Source organism: Mustela nigripes, chromosome 1 (genome assembly GCF_022355385.1).
Source record: "Mustela nigripes isolate SB6536 chromosome 1, MUSNIG.SB6536, whole genome shotgun sequence".
NCBI classification, from domain to species: Eukaryota; Metazoa; Chordata; class Mammalia; order Carnivora; family Mustelidae; genus Mustela; species Mustela nigripes.
This window is the reverse complement of record NC_081557.1, coordinates 76,145,948-76,167,067: the sequence shown is the minus strand read 5'-3', so window position 1 is coordinate 76,167,067 and position 21,120 is coordinate 76,145,948. Positions and strand designations below refer to the sequence as shown.

Below are 21,120 nucleotides of genomic sequence, written 5' to 3'. Positions count from 1 at the left end.
TCCCTCTGAACAAGGAACCTGATGCAGGACTTGATTCCAGAACACTGTGATCATGACCTGAGCCAAAAGCAGATGCTTAACTGACTGAGCCACCCAGGCATCCCTATTTTATTATTTTTTTTAAATATTTTATTTATTTATTTGAGAGAGAGAGAGAACAAGAACAGGGGAGAGGGACAGAAGGAGAGGGAGAAGCAGACTCCCCGATGAGCAGAGAGCCCAACACTGGACTTGGTCCCAGGACCCTGGGATCATGGCCTGAGCTAAAGGCAGATGCTTAACCAACCAAGCCACCCAGGTGCTACTCCATTTACATTTATAGTAACTATTGACAGTTAATGTACTTATTGCCATTTTGTTCATTGTTTGATGGCTGTTTTATAATTCCTTTGTTTCTTCTTTTCTTGCTCCCTTCTTTTGTGATTTGATGATTTTCTCTAAAGGTATGCTCAGATTCCTTTCTCTTTATCCTTCACATATCTACCACACATTTTGCTTTTTGATTACCATGAGGCTCGCATACAACAACTTAAATTTATATCAGTCTATTTTAAGTTGGTAACAACTTAGTTCAAACACATTCTAAAATTACATTTTTATTACCCTCCCCCATGTTTTGTGTTCTTAATGTCAGAATTTATCCCTGATTATGCAATAATTATTTTCTTTCAAGCTTCTGATACCTTGTATTATGCAAAATGTACTCCTTTTACCAGCTTGTGAACCATCCCCAGGTAGTATAGATATTTTAACAATGTTTGTTCTTCCATTCCACGAGCATGGAATGTTTTTCCATTTCTTTGTGTCCTTTTCAATTTCTTTCATATGTGTTCTGTAGTTTTCAGAGTACAGAACTGTTACCTCTTTGGTTAGGTTTATTCCTAGGTATCTTATTGTTTTTGGTACAATTATAAATGGGATTGATTCTTTAATATTTATTTCTACTGTTTCATGATTGGCAAATAAAAATGCCACAGATTTCTGTATGTTGATTTTATACCCTGTGACTTTGCTGAATTCATGTATTCTAACAAATTTTTGGTGGAGTCTTTTGGATTTCCTCCATAGAGTATTGTGTCATCTAAAAATAGTGAAACTTTGACTTCTTACTTGTTGATTTGGATGCCTTTTATTTCTTTTTGTTGTCTGATTGCTGAGGCTAAGAGTTCCAGTACTATATTAAATAGTATGATGAGAGTAAATATCCCTGTCTTATTCCTGACCATGGAGGAAAATCTCTCAGTTTTTCCCCATTGAGGATAATATTAGCTGTGGGCCTTTGGTATATGTGAGCCTCAATATTTGTGTCAGGAATTGCAGTCAGGTCCTTGTTTATCCAAAGCCAATTTTTTAAAAACCAGCCTCACATATGACAAGGTTGGAATCATAGATGGTGCTATCCAGGTACAGCAGCAAAGCATATAAAGTTTAAGGAGTATGGAGAATGTTTAGGAGAGGTGGAGAAACCAAAGCTATGGGTGATGGGAAAGGGGTATTGGGAAAGGAGGGAGAATGAAGTGCTGAACTTTGAAAAAGTGAAGAGCATGAGTTCCTTAAATTTTTGTCTGTTGTGCTTAGCTTTTCTGATTTTCTTTTTACATTTTCTCAGACTTGGTATTTGATTTGGTTTGTTTCTAGAGCAATAAGCCCATTATGATCATGGAATTCTGGGTTGGCTGGTTTGACACATGGGGAAGTGAACATTCAGTTGCTAATGCTGAGGGTAAGTGTTTTGCAGTGTTTGACCCCAAGTAGAGGTGGTTCTGAGTCACGGATCATTCATACATTTCTTTGCTAATGAATTAGCTCATTCAGCCCAAACTATTCATTCAACACTTATATGTACAAGGTCTTGGCTATGCTTGAGAGTGAACTGATGAATAAAATGACCTGGTCCCTTCCCCCAGGGAGCTTGTTATTTAGTAGCGTTGCCAGATAAAGAAGTAAATCAGGGGTTCCACATCTGACAAGAGCTTTGAAGCAAACAGGTGTAGTGATAGAAAAGAGAGGGACAAGCCTGCAGAGGTAAGGCAAGGTTGTCATGGAAGGGGTCTTGGAAAGGCAACATCTCTGAAGAAGGGGATGCATTTGCTAAAAGTCTTAATAATCTCTGGTAAACCGCAGGCCATTGCTATGTTGATGTCAACTAAGTGGTAGTCATTGTCAGGAAATAACATGCAATGATGGTTGAAAGCATGGGTCCTGCAGCCAAAGAGATCAAGATTTCAGCCTCAGCACTGCTAGTCTGCGTGACTAGCTGCATGATCCAAGGCAGCTTTCCTTGTCTGCTAAACCTCAGTGTCCTCACTGAAAATGGGAATTATCATGTACCCTACCTCATAGGGTTGTTGTGGGGGTTAAGTGCAGTAAACAACTCGGAACAGTGCCTGGCTGATGTTGACTTAGAAAAAATATTTTGCTGCTAAAGATACTTTGCTGTCGATGTTATGAAAATAAGCTCATTTATATCAGAAGTAACGTAAACCAATGAAAAATGCCAGGTAACTGAGCAAAGCCTGCTTGGCCTGAAACAAAAGAAAACCCACCCCAACAAACAAGTGTTCTGATTGCTTTCATGTCTGGCACTATGGTGTGTTTCTTACCTGATTCTTTCATCAGTAGTATGAGACAGTAGAAATTAGAACTTTCATTTAACAGATAAAGAAACAGAGGCTCTGAGAGAAATATAAGTTGTCCAAGTTAATACAAGTAGTAAAGAGCACAGCCAGAATTGAATCCCATATCTGACTAACTTTTAACCAATTCCCTATGATGGTCAGTGGAAGGTTGATCATATCTCTTAAAGTCATGATGAAAAAAATAAGAGTTTCTGTGGCTAAAGATTGGGAACAGCTACTTGTGGACTACTGCAGTGGTTTTATATTACTCTAGAAGGGAGTAATGAGATTATACTAATTATTTGTATAATTTCAGAAAATTTAATGAACATTAGATATTTAAGTGACATTAAGTTTTTTGGCTATTATTTAATAGATATAAGATTGAGCTAAATTATGTCTATACTCTGAGGAAAACAATTTTTGAAAAGGCTCTTGGTATTGATAAGACTTGGTTTCCTGGAATAGTTTTGGCCAGTTCCACCTATTTTCTCCTTAGAATCTTAGTGGAGATTGAAACACAAAACAACTAAGTTGATTCTGGGGTGGGGTTGAGAATAAGTTTCACCAAAGACTTCTGTCCTAATTTTTAATTTTCCCTGTGTTCTTGTTTTCCTCCTCTACAGATGTTAAGGAAACTGTGTCCAAATTTATCACATCTGAGATCTCCTTCAATGTATATATGTTCCATGGTGGAACCAACTTTGGTTTCATGAATGGGGCCACATATGTTGGGATACACAAAGCTGTTGTCACTAGCTATGGCAAGTGCCTGCTGGTATGGTCACCTCCCAGCACAAGTGGTACTGGAGTTTTACAGAGAAGGTTCCAAAAGCATCTTCTGAGCATCATTGAATTCTTGACTTATAATCTATGTTGAGCATTCAGGATATTCCTGTTTATTTTCCTTTCTTCTGTGATGTTCATAATGCCCCCTGCAGGTTGTCATTGCAGTAGATGGGGTGCCTCAGACCTAGAGCCCTGCTTCACTCATCATATATATCATCCCTTGACTTGAACCTTCTAAGACACACAGAATACAAATGGTGATTGCTGGTACTGACAGACACACCTGGGCAATCCAGATTGAGGGAAGAAGAGGGTATCCATTAGAAAACAGAAGGATGAGTCCAATGTCTTTGCAGTCTCAGATCCCCAGGAAGGGTTGTGGGGAGTATTCCCAGAGTGACATAACACACCCTTGCCCCTGTACACACACACACATCCCAGCCTGGGATAGACTGGTCTGGGCCATGGGGAAGATGTATCTTCTCTCTCCCTCTGGTAGCCCTGGCCCATCTCATGCCAGCAGTGCTGAAAGAGGGTCTGTTGTGGAAGATTGCCTGGCCAGTGACTCTGGTGTCTTGCAGACTATGATGCTGTCCTGACAGAGGCCGGAGATTACACAGAAAAATATTTCAAGCTTCAAGGACTCCTTAGCTCTGTCTTAGGTACTCAGCAATCACTTTTAATTTGAGGGATGGCTTTCCTCATGAAGTGGAAGGGTGAGGGAAGGGAAAGTTCCCCCCATGGGCAAAAGTTTGGAGCCTTAAGGGCAAGGGCAACCTTAAGTTCAAATCTTGATTTTCACACTGAAAAGATGAGGGGCTCTTCATGAGTGTTTCAAGACCCTGATGCCTGTTTCCTCACTAAAATATGAGAAAGTGATATCCATCTCCTATAATGACTGTGAAGATTAAATAATTTACTATTTGTAGATCTCTTGGTATGATGGCATGGTACCCTTACATACGATAGCAAAAATAAATACAGTTAATAATCTGCTATGTCCTAGAAAGTGAGCACTGGCATTGCCAGAAGGTGCAAGGTAGATTTCTTGCTCCCTGAGAGCCCTCAGTCCCTATGACCAACATTACCTTATAGAGGTCTATAGCTATCAGTTATCATGCACATAAAACTTGTTCCAATTTAGTTATTTCCAGTTTCTCATCACTCTTGGAGAAGTATACACATATGCTAGGATAGGACCCATTTCTCCTGTTGGCCCTGGGGTATGAGAGTTCATGGGTAGGGATGGGGAAATTGGAGAACGCAGTAGTTATTTCAGGCCCTTCTTGCCCCATGGCTTATTTTCATTTCAGCAATGCCTCTGCCACCTTTGCCCAAGCTCACTCCCAAGGCTGAGTATCCTTCTGTGAAACCATCCCTTTACTTGCCACTGTGGGATGTTCTACAGTACTTACATGAGGTGAGTACTACCTGGCCGTGGAATGGGGGGTTGGCTACTGGGGACCTGTGGGAGAGAGCTTTAGACCACAGAGTAGAGATTCTTTCAAGGACTTTTTATGGGAAGGGTGAAAATAAATCTTTTAGATTTTGTCCAAACTTAGAACTATGGGGTAAGAACCACAAAATTTTTCTCTGGGTAGACTGTAAAGGGGTTTGAACTTGAAGAATGAGTGGGGGGGGGGAAGCAGGATATTAGAGGATCCTGTTTCCCAGCTCAGAGGAACCATCTGCTAGATATTCTTAGGTGGGACTGCATGATCCATATAGGAAACACTGAGAGCCAGGAAGCCGTAAAACTGAGTTTCTAACTCTTCTTCACCATCCAGTAGGCCAAATCACTGAACTTTTATGTGTCCATTCTCTCCCTTTAAAATTAGACTACCTGTCTTATTTTGAAGAAAAGGTGAAAATTGCTTGAAAAATATTAACTCTTGAATTCATATTAGTTTCACTTCTGCTATCACTGTTTTAGATCTTATTGGCACATAATGTAGATGCTAACTAAATGTTTGCTTTAGTGCATAATTCTTATTCAACTTCAGTTATGTTAGACAGTTTATTCACTTCATTAATTCTCATGATTACAGCAATTGTTCCCTCTATGATGCTCCTACTATCCCCTGAGTTTCCTGGTCAGTGGAGATGATGAAAATCATCAAATAGCATGGGTTTAATATTTCTTACCCAAAGAACTGTTGGGGACCATTAGGATGTACAACAAAAAATGACAAGGGCCTAAGGAAGAAGGATCCCAACTTCTCATCACCCTGGCCCCTGTTTCTGCTATGTCTCTCTCTTAGCCAGTTATATCTCATACAACAGTCAACATGGAGAACCTCCCTATAAACAGTGGGAATGGCCAGTCCTATGGATTCGTGCTTTATGAAACTTCTATTTGCTCTGGAGGTTCTCTCCATGCTAATGTTCATGATACAGCACAGGTAGGTATCAACAGACTGTAAATGGAGGTAAGCAGAACCGGACTCTGTTATTGGGGTGGGTAGTCACTGGTCAGCTTTACTATTAGATGGTATTTTCAAGCATCTATTATTCATGAGGCATTGGGAATATAAAGTCAAGCCAAAGAGATTTGTTTTTGGCTTTGTCACAACTTAAGCCTGTGAAGTCCTCCTGTTCAGCTTCTAGCCATCTGTGATCACCAAGGCTAGTCTTTTCCATCAAAATGACCTGCTTCCTAAACCAGAGCCTCTCTTCTTTCTTCAGGTGGGCCAGTAAGTCTGATGCTGGCTTTTCTTTTGCAGGTGTTTTTGAATGAGATAAGTATAGGACTTCTGGATGATCATACTAAGACGTTGATTATTCCTAAAATCAGGGTATGTGATTCAAGAGTCTTGGTGTTGCCCTACACATCTGACTCAAAAGCAAGCATAGCCTGGTCCTGAGATAGAATACTGCCTTTCTCTGCCACTGCTCTTTGGTATTGCTTCTCACTTAGGGTTCTATCAACAAGTGCTTAGGGCTATAAGCATAACTGCATCTCCCAGGTCCAGGTGTATCAGTGTTGTAACATACATGCAAGGGCTTAAATGGAACTTCCCTGTTAGGCCCGGAGTCAGTCATTAGCTGCTGGTTGGGTCTCTGATCAAAAGCACACAGCTGAGCCGCTCTGCCTTTCTTAAGACAGATCAGCAGATGAAAGGGGAGATTGGGTTTGGAATAGGAACACAAAGGGTCCTCATGAGAGAGAAGGACTGCTGTGCTCTGGAGACCCCTTTTCTCCCATTTGCTTGTCTTTCTATTTGGGACTCAGAAAAGAATGCGTTGGAGAGTAAAAACTCTGCGAGGACATGTAGTCTCTGTAAAATGGTCTATCCCAAGCAGGAATGCCAACTTCCTTCTTATTTTTTCTTTTTCTTTTTAGGAATGTCAACTTCTAAGGATCCTGGTAGAAAATCGAGGACGAGTCAATTTTTCGTGGAAAATTCAAGATCAGCGGAAAGGTGGGAAACAGGCTGTAATCTCTCTTTGTAGTTACTTGGATTCTCAGATTGGGACGATGTTGCTGTTGGGAGGAGAAAATGAGTCCCTTGATCAGTGGGATGACTAGGTCCCTGGACCAAAGGCTCCCTCTCCATTGTCCTGCCTTCTCCAGTTCTCCTGGGTGGAAAAGCAGAATGGTTGGATAGGGCCCTGGCCTATTATAGAGCCCGGACCCAGTCTGCCAGTGGGAAACTTTCTTTGTAATATGGAACCATGTAACAGGAAACTTTTGGTAATAGCAGGTTAGACAAGTCTTTGCCCTCCTGGCTGATTCTTTGTCATAGGCATATACAGTCTGAATTTCTTTATCCCAGACACTGGAGAATGTCCAATCCCTATATTTTTTCTTACTCTCACCTGCAGGACTAACTGAATCAGTTACCATTGATAAATTCCCCCTGAATGGTTTTGCTATCTATTCTCTGGAAATGACAATGAGCTTCTTTGAAAGGTATGTTCTTCCTTATGCCTAAACCTTTGGAGGGATCAAGGGGCTTATAGATGTCAAACTCTTTGCAGATGAAGAGCTAAAATCCAGACAACTGATTTACCCAGGATTATAGAGTGCTTTAGGGTCAGGACTAGAACCCTAGAACAAGTCTCCCAACTCTTGATTTTAATGCTTCTAGTCTAATACATCTCCTCGTCCCTGGGTGGGGAAATCTAGGGTCAGTGTTTGCACTAGAGTGCGGAAGGTCTTTTCTTCAAGGCTCTGCTCTTCCTCCAGACTCCGCTCTGCCACCTGGAGGCCTGTCCCAAGGAACTATTTGGGCCCTGCCTTCTACCTTGGTACCTTGAAGGTTGACTCTTCACCCAAGGACACCTTCCTGAGTCTACTGGTAGGTGAGCTGCCCTCATCTGTTCTGGTGTCCCAACCACCTCTTCTTGTCAAAAGAGTTTTAAAACAAAGCTGTAGTGTTCCTGGTGGGAATGCCTCCCCGTTTTCCTTGTTTTTCTGTTCTTCACTTCTAACAAGACTTCCAACATTTCTCAAACTTCCTGATTATCATTATTTAAAAAATAATAAATCAAAACACAACAGAAAACCTGAAATAATAAGATGGAGAGAGCAAAGGATGGAATTTCTCCTTTCAACCCACCTTCCATTCCAATTACTTTCTACTTTTCAGAACTAAACACTACCTGTGTCACTGGACCAAAGTGGGCTGCTCCTCAGTGAGTTATAGACAGACTACATCAAATGGAGTTGTATTACAAGTCATTTATTTATGCAAATAAGGAGATTGTGGGGAATAATTTCCAAAGTCCTGTCTCCCTGAAGATGGGGAAGCAGACTCTTATTAGGGCTTGGGATGAATATTCAGAAGGGGATTTTAATACCATGAGGCTGAGGTCACTTCTGGCACTTTCTGGTTCATCTGCACAGGTGTGGCCCTCAAATGTTTCTTTTTCTATTCTAGAAGTCTGTTAGTTTCTTTCTAAAAGGTGAAATTGACAGCTCAGCAGAAGCCTCTAGGAATTAGTTCCTAAAAGATAACATTGACAGGCAGAAGCTTCTACTAGAAATTTCCTGAATTCAGGGGTTAGGCTGACAGTTTGTGGTTAGGCTAAAAGTTTGTAGGATTTCATATATAACTTTGCCTAGACATATACACAATTACTTTTTACATTAATGGGTTCACTCCCTAAGTTATATTCTGCAACTTGCTTTTTAAAAATACTATACCTCCTATAGCTTTTTATGTATAAATGCACATAATAAATGCACAGTTCAATAAATTATCACAAAGTGAACACCATGTACTTCTTTTGAGATAAAAAAGTAAAATATTGTCAGCACCCTTCCCAATCACTATCTCTCCTTGTCCCTTAAAGTGAACCATTATCTAGGGGTGTTTGGGTGTCTCAGTTGTTAAGCGGCTGCCTTCATCTCAGATCATGATCCTAGTGTCCTGGGATTGAGCCCCGTGTTGGGCTTCCTGCTTGGAGGGGAGTTTACTTCTCCCTGTCCAGCTGCCCCCTATTTCTCCCTCTCCAGCCTCCCCACCCCTGCTTGTGTTTCCTTTCTCACTGTCTTTCTCTGTCAAATAAATAAATAAAATCTTTAAAAAAAAACATACTAGGGTCACCTGGGTGGCTCAGTGGGTTAAAGCCTCTGCCTTCAGCTTAGGTCATGATCCCAGGTTCCTGGGATTGAGTCCCACATCAGGCTCTCTGCTCTGTGGGGAGCCTGTTTCCCCGGCTCTCTCTCTGCCTGCCTCTCTGCCTACTTGTGATCTCTCTGTCAAATAAGTAAATAAAATCTTAAAAAAAAAAACCAGATTAAAAAAAGGTGAACCATTATCTTGATTTCTAACACTCCAATTCAGTGCTTTCCCTTGTACTTTGTGTAAATTGAATTGCATAGCATGCCTTCTTTATTTGTGTGCCTGGTTTTTTGCTAAAATTCAGCATTAAGTGATGTTGTGGTGATTTATTCATTTTCAGTATTGTATGGGGTTCCATTTCATAAAATACCATACTTTATTTAACCATCCTACTGTTGATAGACATTTGTATTATTTCCAGTGTTTGGCTATTATAAATATTAAGACTTCTTTTGTGTTAATGTTTGCTATTGAGACATCTTTGTCATGTCTTGGTACCAAGTTTTAAGACCCCCATAAATGATTTGGGAAGTAGAGTCTCTGTAAGCCTGGTATTACTTCTTACATGTTTGGTAGATTTTACTAGTGGAACCAATTAGGGCCAACATTTTCGTTGTGGGGAAGTTTGTAAGCGTGGATTAAATTCCGTCAAGATTGAAGTACTAGTCATATTTTGCTTCTTTAAAAGTGAGTTTTCATAAATTTTATTTTTCTGGGAATTTTTCCATTTCCTCTGAATTTTCAATGTATTATGTTTAAATTGTTCATTTTTAATATCTCGACCATCTGTAGTAATGTCTCTTTTTGTCTTGGTAAATTTCATCATAATATTACCAAATTATTAATCTTTCAAAGAATCAATGGTTGGCTGTGACTTTTACCATATTGTATAGTTCTTTTCTGTTTTATTTCTGCCATTTTCTTTATTATTATTATTATTTTGTTCTTTTGTGAAATCCCACATTATCTTTGCAAATTTTTTATAGATCTGAAATTATTTTAAAATAAAAAATATATTAAACATTTTAGTATGTTTCTAATATGTATTATTTTAATTGTTCGACTTTTTAAAAAAAGATTTTATTTATTTATTTGAGAGAGAGATAAAGCATGAGTGGGGTGGAGGGGCAGAGGAGAAAAAGAAGCAGACTCTACTGATCTGGGAGCCCGACACAGGGCTCAAACCCAGGACCCCGAGATCATGACCTGAACCAAAGGCAGATGCTAACTGAATGAGCCACCCAGATGCCCCACAACTTTCAAATACCAATTATTTCCCTTATCACCTAGTTCTGTTATTTTGCATTTTAAAGTTTTTAATTCAAGTGTAATTAATATCCAGTGTTACATTAGTTTCTGGTGTACAATATAGTGATTCAGCAATTGTATTCATTTCTTGGTGCTGATCAAGATAAGACTACTCATAATCTCCTTTATCTATTTCATCCATTCCTCCACCCATCTCCCCTCTGGCAATCACTGGTTTGTTCTCTGTATGTAAGAGTCTGTTTATTCACTTGTCTCTTTTTTCATTTGTTTCTTAAATTCTATGTATGAGTGAAATCATATGGTATTTGTCTTTCTCTGTCTGACTTATTTCACAAAGCATTATACCCTCCAGGTCCATCCATATTGTTGCAAATGGCAAGATTTTGTTCTTTTTATTTGTGGCTGAGTAATATTCTATTGTCTACACACACACACACACACACACATATTTATCCATTCATCTTTCTATGGACACTTGGATTGCTTCCATATTTGCTAATGTAAATAATGCCAAAATAAACATAGAGGTACATATATCTTTTTGAATTAATGTTTTTGTTTTCTTTAGTTAAATACTCCATACAGAATTATTGGATCATATGGTGATCCTATTTAAAATTTTTTGAGGAACCTCCATACTGTTTTCCACAGGGCTATGCCAGTTTGTGTTCCCATCAACAAGGCATAAGGGTTCCATTTTCTCCACATTCTTGCTAACACTTGCTATATCTTATTTATTCATTTACTTATTTGATACTAGCCATTCTGAAGGTGTAAAGTGTTTTGTTCATTCTACTTTTTATCTTAGGAGTTATCTTCTTTCTTTTTATAATTTCTTGAGATGGGTGCTTAGATAACTGACTTTTAGTCTTTATTCTTTTAGGCAATTTTTCATTTAAGTATGAATTCAGTTGTATCCCATAAGCATAAAACATTTATTGAGGTGAAGTTTACATTAACATAAAATTAATCATTTTAAAGTGAACAATCCAGAGTCATTTGGTACATTTACAATGAATGCAACTCTTCTTCTATCTAGTTCCAAACAGTTTTATAACTCTAACAGGAAAGCTTGTACTCATTAAGCACTTTCTTCCCCTCCCCTTAACCCCTGACAAACAATAATTTTCTCCCTGTGTCTATGGAATTGCCTATTCTGGATATATAATCCATAAGTTTTTATATGTTTTATTTTCATCACCACTCAATTCAAATATATTTTAACTTTCCTCATGATTTTTGCTTTGGCCTCTGTGTTATTTAGAAGTGTACATGTTTCTTGGGCACCTGGGTGGCTCAGTGGGTTAAGGCTCTGTCGTCGGCTCAGGTCAGATCTCAGGGTCCTGGGATCAAGCCCTGATTCGGGCTCTCTGCTCGGCAAGGAGCCTGCTTCCCCCTCTTTCTCTGCCTGCCTCTCTGCCTACTTGTGATATCTCTCTTCATCAAATAAATAAATAAAATCTTTTAAAAAGATGTGTACATGTTTCTTAATTTCCAAATATTTGGATACTTTATAGTAGTTTTTTTATTATCAATTTCTTGTTTAACTGTACTGTGGTCTGAGAATTTTAAAATACAATACTTGTTTAGTCCAATATAGGGTCAAAGTTATAAAGATTATTGTGTATACTTGAAAGAATAGGTATATTCTGCATGTATTAGATCAATGCTCTCTATATATCATTTAGTTCAACTTTGTTAATTACCTTATTTTAAATGTTTTATGTCTTTATTGATTCTTGTTTGCTTTATCTATTAGCTATTGAAACATTGTTTGAAAATTTTCCATTATGGTTATGAATTTTATTTCACCTGTTATTTCATCAGTTTTGCTTAGATATTCTGAATCTTTACTTTTAGCTTTTATATGTATCATTATCACTTAGATTAAAAATTTTATTATTGAGAGATGTTCCTTTTTATCTCTAGTTGTGCTTCTTGCCTAAATGTCAAATTTTTCTGATACTAGGGGTGCCTAGGTGGTTCAGTCATTAAGCAGCTGTCTTCAGCTCAGGTCATGATCCCAGTGTCCTGGGATAGAGCCCTTCATCAGGTTCCTTGCTCAGCAGAAGCCTTCTTCTCCTTCTTCTACTCCCCTTGCTTGTGTTCCCTTTCTCGCTGTCAAATAAAAAAAATCTTTATAAATTTTTTTCTGATATTAATGAAGCTATAGTAACTTCTTTTGCTTAAGGTTTATCTATTTTATCATTTTCTGTTATTCTTTTATTTTTATAATTCCTTTATATTTTAGATGGTTTTCTTATGAATATCATATTACTGTTTTATTTAATGTCTAGCAATCTTTGTTTTTACCTGGAGCATTTCAGAGCCTCCAATTTTATAGGTTAGAACCATTTTGTTATATCTCCTTTTGTCTCTTCCTGTCTTGTATGTTTCTCACTCTTCTTTCCTCTAAGCTTAATTTTGGAAACTTTCTTTCCTATTATTCAGTTTACTGAGTCTATATTTAGCTATATTCTCTATTTAGCTGTATCGAATCTGCTATTTGAAATATCTGTTAAATTCTTATTTCTAATTATTACATTTTTTAATTTTAGAATTTTCATTCTATAACTTTAGACTTTTTTAAATAGTTTCCACTTCTCTGTCAAAATTCTAGCTTTTATCTTTCATCTCTTTTTTTTTTTTTTAAAGATTTTATTTATTTATTTGACAGAGAGAAATCACAAGTAGATGGAGAGGCAGGCAGAGAGAGAGAGAGGGAAGCAGGCTCTCTGCTGAGCAGAGAGCCCGATGCGGGACTCGATCCCAGGACTCTGAGATCATGACCTGAGCCGAAGGCAGTGGCTTAACCCACTGAGCCACCCAGGCGCCCTATCTTTCATCTCTATGAGCAAACTAATTTAATAAGCATAATTCTTTATTTATTTTTTTAAAAAAGATTTTATGTATTTATTTGACAGATAGAGATCACAAGTAGGCAGACAGGTAGGCAGAGAGAGAGGAGGAAGCAGACTCCCTGCTGAGCAGAGAGCCTGATGTGGGGCTCAATCCCAGAACCCTAAGATCATGACCTGAGCCAAAGGCAGAAGCTTAACCCACTGAGCCACCCAGGTGCCTCAGCATAATTCTTTGAAAGCCTGGTACTTATAAATCCATTATCTGCATCACCTGTGCATCTGTTTTTATTGCCTATTGTTCCGTGTAGTATTTTTTATTATATTGTCTTTTCCAACCCCATCTGCTTGATATTTTTGAGTTCCAGAAATTACATATGAAAACTGCTAGAAATAACTTAAAGCCTAAGATGCTATCAGGAATTTACGTCCACCTCTAGAGTTGATTAAGTGCATTAGTAATCACCTTAGTACAATTATGAGGACAGAAATGATTTGAATCAAGGTTTTCATACAATGGCCAGACTATTTCTAGTTCACTCTTCTCCTTGGGTTTAGGCAGGTGCTCAGGATCACAACCCAGAGTGTAAATTATTTAATAAGGTTCGTTGGTATCCAGTTTTTGTTCCCTAAACTTGTGAGGCTAAAGAAGTTTCTGCTAAGCTTCTCAGCCACCTCTTCCTGAATAAGCAGATGCTGCTATTGGAAAAACTGTCTCAATGTCTTCTTATCTCTCACTTTTCTTTGCCGAGATCTTGGTCCTATCACTCATCATGGTATTGTGAGCAGGTTTTAAAAAATGTATAACTTTTATAACTTCTTAGCTTTAGCATTCATCTTTATTATCTAATACTTATCTCTGGAAACAGAACAACTCCTTTTAAAAAAACAAAAAAAACCATACCATTATACATCATGGGTCAGGAACAACAGTAGCATTAGCATTAAAGGTTTGATTCCCACTCTTCCTTTTCTCAAACAGGATGATCTAGGGAGAAAAGAAAGGCTAACAGTAAGAAAGGGTAAGCCTATTCAGTACAGAATGAGAAAGACACTGAACTGTATTCTGGGGATGAAGGCAGATCTCAACATTCAGGTGAGAATTGCCAGTGTGAATCTGTTCCTATGTCTCAAGACTCCATTCCTTCCAGACCTGGAATTCTGGATTTGCATTCATCAATGGACGTAACCTTGGGCGATATTCAATTATTGGACCTCAGAAAACACTTTACCTTCCCGGTGTTTGGCTTCATCCAGAAGACAATGAGGTGAGTCACCCCTACCCCTGCTTTTATGTTTCATGAATGTTGAGATCTGCCTTCATCCCCAGAATACAGTTCAGTGTCTTTCTCATTCTGTACTGAATAGGCTTACCCTTTCTTACTGTTAGCCTTTCTTTTCTCCCTAGATCATCCTGTTTGAGAAAAGGAAGAGTGGGTCATACATCCAAACTACAAATGAACCCATCCTGTAAGACTGTATTATAATACATTTCTAGGATTGTTAGAATTCACCTACAAGCATTTAAGTAGGAAGATTTATGTCGAGAATACCAGTATTGCCTACAATAGCAAAAATGTAAAAATAAGCTAAAAAATAAAAAAAGGAAATTGTTATGAATATTATAGTATATCCATGTGATGCCTATTTTTAGGCTTCAAAAAGTCTTCAAAAATCTTTAATGACTGATTTACCTAGTTAAATGCCTAATCCTTAGCATATTCTTATTCTCTAATCAAATGTGCCTTTAGGAAGATATGATTAAAATAATACCAGATTTTATTTCTGACTCATTTGGAAGGAAGAAAAGAGTCTCTGGCTTAAGAGAGAGTAAGGATTAGTGTTCTCTCTATGCCAAAGAAAGTACTGTATATGCTGAATGGTAAATTCCTGATGTGTGTGTGTGAGAGAGAGAGTGTGTATGTGTGTGTGTATGTGTGTTGTAGGAGGGGGGGAATACAAGGTGCCATGAACAACGTCTTCAGGCATTTTCCTACAGCCCGTGTGTCTCCAAGGTGACCTTGTGGGTCATATCCAGTCAGAGAAGATATAGCAATTTGGTTGCTTGATTCTGACAGATCTGACAGCAAAGCCTGCCATGGAGCATTCTGTGTTGTCTTATTTCTCAGCTATCTGGATATAGGCAAGTTTCCTACTGATAGTGGACAAATATGAGTCAAATGGATTTCCTCAAATGACACCTTTGGAAATGAATCACATTTTTATAATCAAATTATAGCACTTGACCTAAATTTGAACCATTGCACTACAACAAAATCTTATTACCTAGGCCTAGGAGCTTCAACAAATTTGGCAAATAATCTGGTGTCAAAAGGGAAGAAGGAACCTTCCCGGTTGGGATGAGAACTAAGGAGTCAGATGATCTTTTCTCCCACTAGTCTGAATGTCTGGCTCACTGAAAGAGAATTTTATCATGCACCCACAAAATTTCTACATAAAACTTTATTCTCTGAGGCTATAGACTCAAACCCATAAAATCTAAGGATAATCTATAGACCAAGGGAAAAAACAAATAATAATCCTGAAAATCATATGTATGTATTATATTTCAGATAATATATATGTTATTTTTAATCTTAGCAACCATGCAGCTTTTCCACTTTGTAGATGGAGAAACCAAGGTTTAAGAGATGTTTGAATACATGTATCTCTGATTTATACCTCTTCTTCTATTATTATACCTCAACTCCATACCTATGTCATTTTTTATGAATGCGGATATGAATGCAACAATACTATCCAGAAGATATAATGTTTTAGAGAAAAGGGCTCACAGCTTAAAACTCTTTACCTAGCAACATGGTCCTTCAAGAAAAACAAAGCAAAAGAAAACAAAATACAGACCTTACAGACAAACAAGGGCCAAAAGATTTTATATCATCAAAAGATCCATGTTTTAAAAGGAACTCTGAGGCAGCCTTTCTTAACTGGGGCTTCATAAGATAACACCTTACAGGAAATATTTTCAGTGATTAGTTCCTTACTGTAATTTATAGAAGCATACCAGGAAAGCTAATTCATTACAGACCATGGATGCTTAGGGCATTGCACCTTAAGTCTCTCAGTAAACCTCAGTGGAGAAAAAATATCCTAAAGAACATAAGTCAGCAGAAAGAAAATGACCCCAGTGGTAAGGTCTGAGATTCAAGAAAAAATGTGAAACAAAGGAAGGATGTTGACAAATATGCAAATACAGTTCAACAAACATTAATTCAATAAAAAATATATTAATGTCTAATTTGAGGGCAAAATCTGTATAAAGTTCTAAGACTAGGAGAAAATATCTATGGTGGAAGAGCTGTGATAGCAAAAACAAGGGAGATCTAAGCTTTTCGTAATGCTAAGATATTAACTTTGAATTTGTTGAATATGTATGTTAAATTTAGCTTAACTGTTTAATGTACTTAATACTTATAACTTTCCAAAAAAAAAACCCAAAAAACTTGAAGGGGGCAAATAGAATGAGGAAAAAAAAGGCAACTAAAAAACTTAACCAATAAAAGGTAAAAAGGAATAGACAATAATGTAAAAAATAAGTACAAGTAGAAAACACATATTAAGATAGTAGAAATAAATACAAATATATTAGCAACCATAGTAAATTTTGTAAATGTAGTAAACCCTCCAAAGGTAAAAGTTGTCAGACACACAAAAAAGAAATATATAAGTTTTACAAGAAATACACCTTTAACATAGTATACAACATGATAGAAAGTTAATATAAAAAATCATACCACACAGGATGCCAGGATGGCACAGTCGGTTAAGCATCTGCCTTTGGCTCAGGTCATGATCCCAGGATCTTGAGATCGAGTGTCCCATCAGGTTCTCTGCTCAGCAGGGAGTCTGCTTCTCCCTCTACCTGCCAACCCCTCTGCTTCTGCATGCTCTATCTTAACTTGCTCTTGCTCTTGCTCGCTCTCTGGCAAGTAAATAATAAAATCATTTTAAAAAATACCATGCATGAATTAGCAGAAAGAAAAATTAAAATTATCCCATTAACAACTCATCAAAAAGAATAAAATACCAAGAATAAATTTAACTAAGGAAGTTAAATACCTATACTTTGAAAATTCTGAGATATTGATGAAAGAAATGGAAGACAACACAAATAAATGGACAAATATACCATGCTCATGAATTGGAAGAGCTAATATTATCAAATGTCCATACTATCCAAAGCAATATACAAATTCAATGTAATCCCTATCAAATACCAATAGCATTTTTCACAGAACTAGAACAAAGAATCCTAAAATTTGTATGGAACCACAAAAGACCCCAACTAGCTGAAAGAAGAACAAAGAGGTATTACAATTCAAGATTTCAAAGCTGTAGTAATCCAGTATGGAACTGTCACAAAAATATACACATAGATCAATAGAACAAAATAGCCCAGAAATAAACTCACACCTCTATGGTCAATTAGTTTACAACTAAGGTAACAAGAATAAAACAGTCTCTTTAATAAATGGTGTTGGAAAAATTGGACAACTACATGCAAAATATTGAAACTGGACCACTTTCTTACACCACATACCAAAGTAAACTTGAAATGGATTAACTACCTAAATATCAGACCTGAAATCATGAAACACCAAAAAGAAAACATAGATTGTAAACTCTTGAAAATCAACCTTAGCATTATTTTTCTAGATGTCTCCCCAGGTAAGGGAAATCAAAGAAAACATAAACAACTGGGACTATACCAAATTAAAAACTTTTGCACAACAGAGGAAACCACCAAAAAATGAAAAGGCAACCTACTGAATGGGAAAAGGTATTTGCAAATGATACAGCCGATAAGGAGTTAATTTCCAAAATATAAAAAGGACTCATACAACTTAACACCAAAAAAAAAAAAATCTGATTTAAAATAAAACCATGAATAGATGTTTTTCCAAAGGAGACATACAGATGGCCAACAGACACATGAAAAGATGCTCAGTGTCGCTAATCATAAGGGAAATGCAAATCAAAACCACAATGAGATATCACTTTACATCAGTGAGATTGGCTAGTATAAAAAAAGTAAGATAACAAGTGTCAGTGAGGATGTGGAGAAAAATGAACTTTTATGCATTATTGGTGGGAAGGTAAATTTCTTGCAGCCACTATGGAAATCAGTATGGAAATTATTATTTTTTTAAAGATTTTTTAAAATTTTATTTATTTGACAGAGAGACATCACAAGTAGGCAGAGAGGCAGACAGAGAGAGAGAGAGAGGAGGAAGCAGGCTCCCTGCTGAGCAGAGAGCCCGATATGGGACTCGATTCCAGGACCCTAAGATCATGACCTGAGCCGAAGGCAGCGGCTTAACCCACTGAGCCACCCAGGCGCCCGAGTATGGAAATTATTAAAAAATGTAAAATACAGGGGCTCCTGGGTGGCTCAGTGGGTTAAAGCCTCTGCCTTCGGCTCAGGTCATGATCCGAGGGTCCTGGGATCGAGCCCCGCATCAGGCTCTCTGCCCGGCTGGGAGCCTGCTTCCCTTCCCCTCTCTCTGCCTGCCTCTCTGCCTACTTGTGATCTCTGTCTGTCAAATAAATAAATAAAATCTTTAAAAAAATGTAAAATAGAAATATCATATGATCCAGTAGTTTTACTACTTGGTACTTACATGAAGAATCAAAAATACTAATTCAAAAAAACACGCACCTTTGTGCTTATTGCAGCATTACTTAAAATAGCCAAGATATAGAAGCAGTCCAAATATCCATGGATAGATGAATTGATAAAGAAGTTCTGGTATATATATTTCATACATACACACGCACATTCATATACATACATTATATATATATATATATATATACATATGCATACACATACACACAAGGGAATATTACTCAGCCATGAAAAGATTGAAATCTTGCCATTCATGACAACATGGATAGGTCTAGAGGGTATTATGCTAAGTGAAATAAGTCAGACAGAAAGACAGACACCATATGCTTTCACTTATATGCGGAATCTAAAAAACAAATGCACAAACAGAAATACATAAATACAAAGAACAAACTGGTGGTTGCTAGAGGGAAGGTGGAGTGAGGGTATGGGGTGAAATAGGTAAAGGGGATTAAGAGTTTTAAACTTCCAGTTACAAAATAAATCATAGGGATGAAAAACACAGCATAGGGAATATCGTCAATAATCTTGTAGTAACTTTGTATAGTGACAGATGGTAACTACACTTCTTATAGTGAGCATTTTGTAATGTATATAATTATTGAATTACTGTGTTTCTACCTGAAACTAATATAAAATGTGTCAACTTTACCTCAATTAAAAATATAAATATACATATACCATGCAAATTCATATTAAAAAATCTGGAGTAACCATATTAATATCAGGCAAGTAGGCTGAATAATAATAGTCATTACCAGATATAGAGAGTTACTGATAATGATAAAAGATTGAACTCATGAAAAGATATAATTCTAGAGTTGTAAATTCTAGAGTTCCTAAACATTATCCTCAATATATAAAGCAAATATTTCTAGTTCCATACATAGAAAAAGGACAAATAGAAGTACTTTATATTTGAGAAAAGTTTTTGAAATTGAGATATGGTTCATATATGAGAAAACCCATCCTTTTAAATTTTACAATTCAGTAGTTTTTACTGTCATATATTCATAAGGTTGTTGTAACCATTGTCTAAATCCAGAACATTTTTATCACTCTGGAAAGAAATCCTGTACCCATTAACAGTCATTCCCCTCTGCCCCTCCCCAGCTCCTAGCAACATTAATCTACTTTCCATCTCCATGTATTCACCTATTCTGAACATTTCATGTACATGGAATCATACAATATGTGGCCCTTTGTGACTGGCTTCTTTCACTTGGCATAATGTTTGTAAGATTCATTTATGTAGCATATATCAGTACTTCATTCCTTTTTAAGGATAAATTAAATTCTGTTATACGGATACAACATTTTGTTTATCCATTCATCAATGAGTGGATATTTCTGCTTTTTGGCTATTGTGAATAATGCTGCTATGAATATTCACACTCAAGTTTATGTGTGAACATATCTTTTCAGTTCTCCTGGGTAAATACCTAGGAGTGGGATTGCTGGGACACATGTTTAATTTTTTGAGGAAACACCAGACTGTTTTCCTAAGTGGCTATACCACTCCACATTCCCACCAACAATGAATGAGGGTTGTAATTTCTCCACATCTCCTCACTACACTTGGTTTAATCTTTTTTTTTTTTTTTTAAACCAGTATAGCCATCCTAGTGGGTGTGAAATGCTGCCTCATTGTAGCATTGATTTGCATTCCCCCAAACATATATCCCTTTAAATACTGAATATAAAAATCTAACAATGGAGTCATATAACTGTACTTCAAGATAACAAAAATAATCTCTGAAACTTTATCTGCATTTCAGCTTTCATTTTCACAGAGTACTAGTATTCCTCAGCAAGTGTCATGTTACGATAACTTTTCATCTCAAAGCATATCAATGTGCTGCTTTTTCAGCAGGTTCAAGAAAATAAATCATTTGTTGTTTGTATGGCCTTCTATGTTGCTATTATTTTCTGTAAAGTTAGACTTTGGCTTTGTTTTGCTTTCTTTTGCTAAAGCTTAATTTTTTTAAAACATGTTTTAGCTGATATTCAATCTTTCTAAACATCTTGCATAAAGTAAAGGGACAAGAGAGTTTCAAAATATCTTGTATGTTATGAAATTTGTTTCTAGTTGAATAATGCTAAGTATATAAAGTATATACCACGCTGAAATTACTTTCTAAATAAGGAGCTGAATGTCATAAATGATATTTGTAATTCTTTTAACCATGTATGTCCTCTGCTAATGACAAATACATAGCATCTGTATTTCCTAATTTTTCATTTTATAAATATTTCTTAGTTTGCTGTGCTAAACTAAGATATCATGGTAACAAAGTAAAGGAGAAGCATAGTTAAACTCATCACTAATTTATTATGATGTCAAACTTTAAGAAAATTTCTCTTTG

The 21,120-nt window shown here is 36.9% G+C and overlaps 1 protein-coding gene across 1 annotated transcript in view; it reads left to right on the top strand.

The window, feature by feature from the left end:
* The window catches only part of LOC132019327 (beta-galactosidase-1-like protein 3), a 45,889-nt gene extending 31,311 nt beyond the window's left edge, over positions 1-14,578 (top strand). Inside the window, exons 11-21 of the mRNA XM_059402294.1 lie at positions 1,639-1,723; positions 3,245-3,382; positions 3,989-4,069; positions 4,721-4,827; positions 5,669-5,809; positions 6,131-6,202; positions 6,751-6,829; positions 7,233-7,320; positions 7,597-7,708; positions 14,256-14,372; positions 14,513-14,578. Coding sequence (XP_059258277.1) covers positions 1,639-1,723; positions 3,245-3,382; positions 3,989-4,069; positions 4,721-4,827; positions 5,669-5,809; positions 6,131-6,202; positions 6,751-6,829; positions 7,233-7,320; positions 7,597-7,708; positions 14,256-14,372; positions 14,513-14,578 — 1,086 coding nt within the window. The remainder of the gene's footprint in view (positions 1-1,638; positions 1,724-3,244; positions 3,383-3,988; positions 4,070-4,720; positions 4,828-5,668; positions 5,810-6,130; positions 6,203-6,750; positions 6,830-7,232; positions 7,321-7,596; positions 7,709-14,255; positions 14,373-14,512) is intronic.
* The last annotated feature ends 6,542 nt before the right edge of the window (positions 14,579-21,120 follow it).